This window comes from Myxine glutinosa, chromosome 7 (assembly GCF_964187855.1).
Source record: "Myxine glutinosa chromosome 7, kmMyxGlut1.1, whole genome shotgun sequence".
Classification (NCBI taxonomy): Eukaryota; Metazoa; Chordata; class Myxini; order Myxiniformes; family Myxinidae; genus Myxine; species Myxine glutinosa.
In genome coordinates this window covers 57,001,471-57,012,423 of record NC_136267.1, presented here as the reverse complement: position 1 = coordinate 57,012,423, position 10,953 = coordinate 57,001,471, and the positions used below count along the sequence as shown (strand labels likewise).

Genomic DNA, 10,953 nt, shown 5'->3' with positions numbered 1-10,953 from the left:
TAAGACTGTAGGTAAGCTAGCATTGCAATGTCGCCTTGATTCCTTCTGTCTTTATTTTATTATCTTTCCTTCTTCCTTGGTTATTTTGGTCCTGTAAATAGTAATAAATAATAGTCGTATTTCAAACCTTTTTGCCTTCGTCTTCCTCTTCTTCACATCCGTGTCGTCTTTGTCTTTTCCCTCATTGAATATCTGTGGCACGATTTGGCCAATGTTTCAGGATCGGGTCTAGTCTTGGTAAACGGCTCACGCCGCGGTTCGCTTCGCTCGGCGCAACATCCATTACGCTGCGGCCGTGAGCGGGGGGTGTTCCTTCGCGTACCGGGAAGCGCTGGTATTTAGGTCATAGGACTTGTGGGCCTAAAACCCTATCTAGCGCCGACCGGGCGTGGCGTCATACCCCCGGGACCACGTCGGTCAGTAACAGACGAGGGGCTTAATCCCCCCTCGAAGGGGAACCATAGGCCGACGTCGGGTTCCGTAACAATATATATATGCACGCACGCGCACACACACACACACACACACACACACACACACACGTACACCTACACATGTCCCACGGCACATGTATATATCCCACATCCCACATGTAATGTATATACATGTTTAAAGTGTACGTGCCCCTCCCTCCTCCCTCCTCCGCCCGGCAACGCCGGGTACTTCTGCTCATAACTAATAAAATAAAAACGAAGAAATATCTCAGCAATTTCCCGTCTGTTAATTTATATATTTTACAAATGTGAATGACACCTCCATGCACACGTGAAATCAGAGTCGGCGTCAGAACAAATCTAATGGGGGGGCATTAGGGTAACCGCGGGGGGGCACAAACTGCCGTTCGAGAACTCGATCTATGATGTAAATGCTTGATAATAAGAGTTTGCCGTCAACAATCAACACACCAACCCAGTTACAATTATGTAACAAAAATGTTGCAAAGTCTCTCTCTTGCACGTACACACGCACACGCACACACACACACACACACACACACACACACACACACACACACACACACACACACAGTGCCCCCACACTGCACAAAATATAGCCTACGTGCAAGCCACGTCTTTGTCTCTCACTCTTTCACTCTTTCACTATTTCACTCTTTCACTATTTCACTCTTTCACCCTTTCACTCTTTCACTCACTGCACTGTGCGCATCATTGGACCATCATTTGAAATAAACTATTTACTCCACTCTTACCGAATAAATGCAGACAGACCCAAAAATCATTCAACATTTTGCGTAATAATCATGAAAGCCAAGGCTGGCATCAGAAAGTGAATTAAACGCATGGCTTACCTTCAGAAGAGTTGCAGGCGGCGAGTGTTGGTGCTGAACCTCCTAAGAATGGCGTCCTTCCACTCAGTTGTGCATTTTCGGGTTAAGTCCCTCTCAAACGCTAGCTGAACCAACTGGGTCTTGCTTTTGTGGAGCATTGCGTGTCTGTGGTCCGAAAATACGTTTCTCAGAGTGGAGAATGAATTCTCGCACATTGCTGTGGAGGCGCCAAATGTTGAGGCATGTTTGAAAGCAGTCAGTACACTGGGCATTCTGATCAGATGTGTGTTGTACTTTGAGAGGATGTGCTGTGTAGTCCAATCCCCCTCGATTGGCTGTGATTGTTTTTGTGAGCTGAAAAACTGTTTATCAACTTCGTACTCTGTCTCAATTATCGGCGATTGTGACAGGTCCATAATATGCTTCACAGCCTTTACATCAAGAAATGTATCACTTTCTGGATTCAGTGCAACAAGTGCACCAGCCAAGTGTGAGTTCCGCTCGCTGAATCTGTGATCCATCTCTCCAAGCACTGAATCAATAGTGTTGTAGTACAGTCTCTGAAGTTCTGTTTTTTCGTCATCATCCCTGTGTCCTTTAGTTCCCATAACGACATACTCATCCATATTTGTGTTCTCTTTGCGTCTCCGTTTGGGGATTGCGGGTCTCAGTGATGCGCTGGCAGCCGTGGCCATGTCCCACACCTTATTAAACTCCTCGTCAATGAGCATGCTACTTCCTCAAATGTGACCTGATGCAAATATGACCAACAGGGTGTGTTTTTTTCTTTTCTTATTTTTGTTTTCATTTCATTTAGCAAAAAGATTTTCACTTTTAATATGATAAATATAAATTAATTAATAAAACGCAAAGCTTGGCGCCAAAGGCTTGGCCTGCGGGTGGGGTGGGGGGGGGGTGGCACAATAACTCATTTGGGGGGGGGGGGAATGGCCCGCGAATGCCCCCCCCATGACGCCGACCCTGCGTGAAATGGAGTTTGTTTTTTCACACGTGAAATGAACACGTTAAAGCGCGGCGTTACGCGCGCTGCTTGTGAGCAAGGAGGAAGCGGACAAGCGGTAACGTATAAACGTCTTTATTGTAAGAGCACACTGTAACACTGTGGCTGTACCGCTCCGGGCTGGGCGCCCGGTGTATACCATGAGGCCACGCCTACCCCTCGGGCGTGGCCACCGCCCACTTGGTGCGCAGAATGATGTCACCACGCCAGTGGGCTTTTGGGTCCGCCACAACGTGAACCTTTACTTCCGGATAATGATGTTGAACGTAATAAGACCGAAGAAATATATGTCGGCATCATTGTTGGCGTTTTTGTGACTACTGTCATCAAACGGAAAAGTAATATATCTTAACGGAAAAGAAAAAGCGAATTTTTAATGTATGTCGACATTTTCCCCGACTTATTTTATGCGGTGTATTTTCGTGTATCATCATGGCGCGATTTAAAAAAATATATCTGCATTTTCTCGTGCGTGCGTGAATGTTCTCAATTATTTCTGACACTGAGTCTAAAACCATCGATAAAAATTAAATCAGATGGTGAATTCGATAAAATCGTGAGGGTGACTCAATGAATGGGCTTTATTTTACAGGCCTTTGAGAATTCATTTCGTTCTAAAAACTTTCCTCGGATTTTCTTCCCGTTTTTCAACCCGTTTCGTCCCGTTTTGGTTGTTCAACCAAAACAACATGTTTTGCAGTTCAATCTAGCTTTTTTGAAGCAAGCAAAAGAAAGACAATTATATATATATTTCTCAGGTGCCCTGGGTCACGTGGTGCCCCCCATGGCCCCCCATGCCCTGCCCCCGACATATTTATATATATATACACACTTACAGTACTTAAAGACTGTATGTGCAGTGTATCACAAAGGCAATCATGATATGCACATTGGAGTTTACGTTTTATTCCTCCCTCTTCCCTCCATGTTTAGCATTCCTTCTTTATTTAAAGGATGAAATTAACGACATTTGCATACTTAACAAATCATTCTCACGAACTAATCATCACCTTTTCCCGCCGTCGATTGCATCTTCTGTCACGATCGGTTTAGTTTTTATTTAAAAAAAACTTTGAAGCTTAAAAAATATATATATTTGAGGAACACCTCATTGGGTTATCAATTATTAGGTCCTGAGATCCCAATCTTTATCAGACTTTCAAAGAAAGCCCGTTTGAAAACCCATCAACGTGATGTTTAACTTGTGAGAAAATAGTGTGAAATGGAATCACATGTAATAAGACAAGCTATTTTCTGTCATGATATGACAAATGCTTTTTCTCCACAAAAGGTGTTGTCCTTGTGCAACATAAAACTTAAATAACTTTTTATGTACACATGATAAAGCAAGCAAACTGTAAATGGCATTGAAAGTATAATTCATTGACATTATATTATACTTGACATGTTGTGCTGTATATTATATACACACATTATACTTGATATATTGTACTGCATATAATGTGCACACATTACACGTGACATATTATACATATTTTTACACACACACACACACACACACACACACACACACACACACACACACACACACACTCTTTGAGACCTTGTAAGTCTCTGTCACATCTCTTGAAAACAGACAGACACACACACACAGACAGACACATATACAGACAGACATATGCATACACAGACAGACATACACATACACAGATAGACATACGTATAGACAGACAGACATACATAGACAGACATACACAGACAGACAGACACGCACTGACTTATTTATAAGATATTAGACGTTTCTAAACTCTCACATAGTTTTTAAAGATGTCATTTAGGATCACCAATGAAGAGGAATGACGACTGGCATTCCATTCGTCTAAGTTCCTCACCCAGGCTTTGACGGATTGTCGCCAAAACATTTCTGCAAATACTGTACAAGAAGAAATGCTCCGTTTTGAGATATTTTGAGTGTTCTGATTTTGTGTCGTCGGGGGTAAATAATTTACTTGTTTGTGCTTGGCTGCACCCTCTTCCCTCTTCTTCCTCCCCACCTCCCCCCTATTCCCAACCCTTTTCCCCACCCTGCAGTTGGTTAACAGTGACAAGGGACGAGATCCTCTTCTCAGGTTACCTGGTGATCCTCTTTACAGGTTCCCTGGACATCGGGGACTCAGGTTCCCTGGTAATCCTCCTCTCAGGTTCCCTGGTGATCCTCTTCTCAGGTTACCTGGTGATCCTCTTTACAGGTTCCCTGGACATCTGGGACTCAGGTTCCCTGGTAATCGTCCACCCAGCCTCTTTAATAATACAGGTAGGCTTGCAATTTATTTTGACAGTCCCTGTGGAAACTTCTAAATTATTTGTATTGACATGTTATCTTGGGTTAATATTCACCTAATTTCTCTTTAAAAAAAAAAAGTTTTTTCCCCCACAGGTCCCTGTCAGGGAAACTTTCTGCAACAGCGCGTGCCTTCCTACTCGCAATCCCAGTTGGTCCCTCCTATGGGTTTTCCATCGATCAACACACCACGTAACCGTTTCCCAAATCTACCGTAAAACAAGAATGCCTTCACTTTTCCCTCTTGCTCTTGAAGTAGCTTGGTTATTTTGTGTGCGTATGTACACAGGTGTTTTTTTTTTTTCATTCTTTAATGTTAGGCCACACTATATATTGTGGAACCCTCACTCACATTTGCATTTTCCTCCTCTTTTTATCCTCCTTACCTTCTATGGATTTTTCATTTTCTCAGTTCTCCCCAACCAAACCTGTCAAAATAACAGGTATTTTGCTCATAGTTATGCTCTGATGAAACGATTCTTTTTCAGCATTTAAATTTCTGTGATTTTAATATTTACTTTTGCCTTTTGTAGAACAGATTAATATGCTATACAACTCTGAAGAGGATTGATGTTTGTTTGCTAATTAAATTTATTCCTTTACTGCAATTGAAACCCATTGTTACTTTGTGTTTTTTCTGCCGTAGTAGATAGGAGACAGTATCAGGTGTATTTTTCAGAACTTGGAAGGATTTCTGGAAAAAAGAAAACCAATTGTGAACAGAATTATTGGTGCAAATAATATCCACTAAATTCACCTGTATTTTAAAAAGCATGTTGGAGAAGCTCCTGGTGTTGAAAGATCGTTCCCAAATTGGTGATGCAAAAGGAATTTGACTTCAATACCACATGGTAGGAATATAGTGTGTAATGGTCTATTTTGCAGCTTGGCAATATGCTATCTTTGTCGGTGAATGGTGATAAACGTCTCTATCAGATAACACTCTGACCAATGGGAAAAAAAATTCCACCCTTTATTAAATGGATGAAATTTAAAGCTAAATTTCTAGAATGAGGATGTAAAAAATAATGGTTTAAGAACTTGTTAGAGTTCGACCAGTGTGTAAACATGTGGTATTTGCATCTCTGCAAAAACAGCCAGCTTGGGGTTGGAGCATCGGAGTGTACAGTATGTGTGTACAGTACCTGTGTGTGGTTAAAGTTAAGAAAGAGCATGCACATTTATGGTTTTCGTGGGTGGTTAAATGGCACAGCAAAAAATACGTAATCCTGAAAAAGTGCTCAAACAAGTACACATACATTCAAAGTACACCACCCCCATGCCAAATAATTAAATGTCCTCCAGCGCGGCATTGCCGGGGCGCCTCAGACGCCCAGCAATACCGCCGTGCAGCTCATGAAGACTATTTGGAAGGAGAGGTGCACAATATTTGATTGATTAATTGCACAATTAAAATCAATAAAACATTGTCGCAAAATATTTTCTTCATCAATTGGCTAATCGCATAACTAAACCACAAGTGCTTCATCCGAAGATGTAACTTTTAGAAATTTAACTAAATGAGTCATTAATAAAAAAAATTAAATAATTAATTTATTAATCAATAAATAATTCATCAATTAATTGATTAATCAATAAATCAAAAATACCCTTTACAGCCAAATCACTTGGTCATTGTCATGTCCAATTATCAGCTTCCCAGCTCAAAAGGTTCCTGAGATATTGCCCAGATGACAAATAAACAAGCGTTACGCCTAGGTCCCCCGTCGGTGAAGTGATGCGAGTTGACAAAGTGGAAGCCGCAAGGCGGCCATCTTGGATTTTGATGTGGCGACCCAATTTTCAATAGCGTTCTCCCTTATGCGTAGATACACCCACAGTCCCACACACCAGATTAGAAGTTAGTAGTTCGTTTATTTTTCAGGTATTTCGCTCACAAGGTTCAGACATATATATGGTGGTGGCCATCTTGGATTTTGACCTGGCGACCCAATTTTCAATGGCGTTCTTCCTTTTGCCTAGATACACCCACACACCAGATCAGACGTTGGTAGTTCGTTTATTTTTCAAGATATTTCGCTCACAAGGTTCAGACATATATATGGTGGCGGCCATCTTGGATTTTGACTTGGCGACCCAATTTTCAATAGCGTTATTCCTTATGCCTAGACACACCCACACACCAGATTCGAAGTTGGTACTTCGCTTATTTTTCAAGATATTCCGCTCACAAGGTTCAGACATACATGGCGGTGGCCATCTTGGATTTTGACGTGGCGACCCAATTTTCAATAGCGTTCTTCCTTATGCCTAGATACACCCACACACCAGATTAGAAGTTGGTACTTCGCTTATTTTTCACCAGATTAGATATTCCACTCACAAGGTTCAGACATACATGGCGGCGGCCATCTTGGATTTTGACGTGGCGACACAATTTTTAATAGGGTTCTTCCTTATGCCGAGATACACCCACACACCAGATTATAAGTTGGTACTTCGCTTATTTTTCAAGATATTCCGCTCACAAGGTTCAGACATACATGGCGGCGGCCATCTTGGATTTTGACGTGGGTTGCACCCACACACAAAATTCGAATGCGGTCCTTTGCTTACGCCCACACGCACGCACGGACGGACGGACACACGGACGGAGGGGAAAACCATAGTCCCCCTTTCGCTCCGCTGTGTGACGTGGGACAAATAAATAATTCATATTTAAAATAAATAAATAATAATCATAAAAAAATGAAATAATTAATAAATTTGCTCATAGAACACATAAACCACCACTATTTCATCAGAATCTGTAACTTAAAAAAAACAACATTTTAGTCATTAATCGAATAATTAAATCATTAATCGATAAATTGATTAATTGATTCATCAATAAATCAAAATAGCCTTTGCAGCCAAATCACTTGGTCATTGGCATGTCCAAATATCATCTTCCTAACTCAAAAGGTGCCCGAGATAATGGCCAGAAGAGAAAGGAAATGTATAAGTGCTTAATTAATCACTAATAATTAAATAACTCGTCAATTAATTGATTAATCAAAAAACAAAAAATGCTGTTTTTGACAAAGTACTTGCTCACTATTGTGCCAAAATTTTCCATAGTAATTCCTTTCCCAGGGAGTTCTGCAGAAAGGTATTCAAAACAATGGAAGTCCTCTATGCTGCTGCTTTTGAGCAATTGTTTTTGTGGCTACACTTCATTCGTTTTTGATCGACGATATTCTTTCCATCAAGTTGTGCATCTTCGAAATAATAAGTATTTTCTGCTTTTTGAAACATTTTTTGTGTCTGAGTGAAGAAGGCGTCCTTATGGTTGAGAAAATTGCTCGCTGTCCATTGCCTCACATACCCCTCCAAGCCCTCTGGTATACCCCTGGCTGCGTATCCCTCTCCTCAACCACCATTTGTTTGTCTGTGTTGTAAACCTTCCGCCAAACGATGACAACTCTCTGTAACACCTTGTCACCATGCCAGGTGGCTGTGTGTTGGCTCAGCAACAACCTGCCATGGCATGCATCAAATGCAATGTCGTGTTATGAATTTGGGGTCGGGGGAATATCTAGATTTAGGTAGATCTGCATCGGTAGGTGTCCGGCTGTTGTGCGAGAGAATCTCACCTGCAATAAGTTCTGTGTTTATCCCGAATGTCGGAGTAAGCTGCATATCTGTGTCCCCGCCACAAGGGGGCGGGGCTTGGTAACTAGAATTTGGGAATATGCTAACTCCATTGTGTGTCTTTCCCCTGTGAACATCCCAGTGTCCCTTATGGCAACGCACTCTTGTAGACATTAGATAGGCCCTCAGTGCACACATTACTTAAATCCCCCCCCCCCCCTACCCTTACAATGACTGACCATAAGAACTGACCGGAAAGACAAGCAGGCAGCGGCCACACAGTGGTACACCATGGAAGACGGACATCGTGCCAGGCAGGCTGGGAGCCAGGCCCAAGAAAGACTTGTGGTTGGCCACCGACCAATGGCATGGAGCAGGGCGCCCAGCGCTCGGCCAATGGGAGGGGATGGAGAAGATCAGAAGATTCGGGAAGGTTAGAAGCGACGCACTGGTTGGAGGGGAAGCGAGCTGACGTCAGAAGACCGCCAGTAAAACCGCTTGCTCGCCGGCATTTTGAGTTCTTCCCTTGCCTCTCTCGTCCCTGGTTCCTTCCTGCCCGGAGCTCTCTTCCCTTGGCCTTCTCGTTCCTGGATTCGTCCTGCCCGAACCTCCCTTCTGCCCGTGATTTTCGTATTAGTTTGGACCTCTTCCCTGTTCCCCTCTCGTTCCCGGTTGGACCTTTTCCATTACGATCCGAATTTGCCTGCTGGACGAAAGACGGTGGAGCGACGATCGTGCGAGCTGGGCCTGCCGGTCGGCGTGCGCTGATTAGTGGAGCGCGCGAACGGAGCGGACTGAGGCCTTCTTCCCGCCAAGCACGGAGCCACGTCCGGACGCGAGTTTGGGGCCTGGACTACTGAGACAGATAAGATGCCCCACATTCCACAACATGACAAGACATTAATTTTATGCCCCCTCTCCCATTGTTTCGTTTCTGAAGTCTGGTGTGGGGATGTCCCAATTTCGGATTTGGTTTTTGTCGTCACGTTCCATTGTTTCGGGTTCCGTAATAAATATTTCTTTGTTATCCATTTTAAATTCCGTGTTTGGTTTGATTTATTAACTTCCAGGTTGAAGACATCGGACCGTGAAGGTAAGCGGCATTGTTCATTCCGTCTCGTGTATGATCCGCCATTGATTGAATAAACGCCTCCATTGAAGCTCGGTTCCATCCATGGTGACGCTCGCTGTTAACTGAGCCAAACCACACGACAGTAGGTCTGACACAATCTGTAAACTTCCCAATCTGGATTTCTACACCTGGAATGTCCTGCCTCCTGGACCAAGCCTAACTTTCCATACAGTCTCTCTTGTTGCTCTTCTGCCCTTTTGGCTCTGATCACTTTCTTGGGTGGTGGACCACCATAACTTGGAAGGAGAGTGGTTGCAGAATTCGGCATTGATATTTGCAAAATGAAGTTTTGTCCCTTAGTTCAAGATGGACAAACACTTGTCATGAGCTTTATGGAATGAACAAAGGGTACCCTCAGTCAGGTTCACTTTCCATGCTGAGAAAGCAAGCTGGTCGACTGCAACCCCCTCCCCATAGGATTTAGTATACCTGGGTCTCAAGGGTGGACAGGAAAGCTGCAGATAAAATAACCTGCTGCATGATTGAAAAGAGACTTTTGTGAAGGTATTTCCAGGCAGAATCAGTATCAAGTGCTGTGGAGATAGTGGATCAATCCTTTTGTGAGAGGTCCCTGTCCGTCAGCCTGTGTGAATATCGTGACATTCCATTTTTGGGAAGAATGGGCCATTTGAGTATCCTGTGTCAGATTGACGACCCGCCCATTATTGTGCCCAATAGCTGAGGAAGCTACTGAGGCAGCCCTTTGCATCTGAAGATGCAAAAGGGTGGTGTCCTTCTGTCCTTCCTAACCCAACCCTCTAACTTGCTGGTTTCAGTGTTTCCTCTCTTTGACCCTGTTCATTCATTCCCTTGATGGTTGTCCCACTGTCCGTTCTACCTTGTTCTTCAATGACCCTCGCTCCTTCAAAGAAAACAAACAAAAAAAAACATTCCTTCAGAATTGGTATATTTTAGTGGCTCTCTGCCATATTTTCATTGAGAGAAGTAGGGTCCACCACCCATGCTGAATTACGAGGACAATTAACTTTATTAATACCGAAAACCTTCTCGTGCACGCCCTGAGTGCCAACCACCAGTTTTCAACTAATTCTGACCAGTGGGTCGTGCACAGGCCTGGATTTAGGGAAGGACCAATGGGGACATTTGTCCAGGGCCCAACCTCCAGGGGGCCCACGAAAACATACGATACATTAATTTATTTACAAAGCTTCTTTGGTTTATTCCCTTGTCTCAAAGTTAGCACAGGTGGGAGAAAGGAATTCAAGGTCTAAAACAAATATCCGAAGGTTTAATTTGAAACAAACTAATTCCGGACAAACGAGTGACATGCCACATGGGTCACATGACCTTTTTTGGGTGGATCAGCGTCATCACATGAAAATGCCGCAATCACACTGAATCTGAATAGTAAGTTGGCTGAATCAACACTTTAAAAAGTGTTGGAGTGAAATGTTTATGGAGCTATACACTAACGCAGTGCAGCTCTTCCACCCCTTCCCCACCCTTTCCCCTGCTGCTCCCCCCCCCGCCCCCCCCCCCCCACCCTTCCCCAGCGTTTCAAGGTTGGTGGGGAGGAGGAGCCTCCACTACTATAATGTCCGAGGGGCTGATAAACTTAAATCCCGCTCTGGTTGTGCATGCACACATGCGATACA

General features: G+C 43.5%; 2 protein-coding genes across 12 annotated transcripts in view; both read left to right on the top strand.

The window, feature by feature from the left end:
* Positions 1–5,225, top strand: part of LOC144888143 (uncharacterized) — a 1,118,715-nt gene extending 1,113,490 nt beyond the window's left edge. For 9 of the 10 annotated variants that reach the window (XM_078781770.1, XM_078781768.1, XM_078781767.1 and 6 more), the window contains 2 exons: positions 4,362–4,584; positions 4,708–5,225. In XM_078781770.1, the coding sequence (XP_078637896.1) occupies positions 4,362–4,584; positions 4,708–4,829 (345 nt within the window). In that variant the 3' untranslated portion in view covers positions 4,830–5,225. The remainder of the gene's footprint in view (positions 1–4,361; positions 4,585–4,707) is intronic. The other variant, XM_078781769.1, reaches the window with a different exon arrangement.
* LOC137431270 (uncharacterized) overlaps positions 1–10,953 on the top strand; it is a 917,646-nt gene that overhangs the window by 468,488 nt on the left and 438,205 nt on the right. The gene's annotated exons all lie outside the window — the stretch shown is intronic.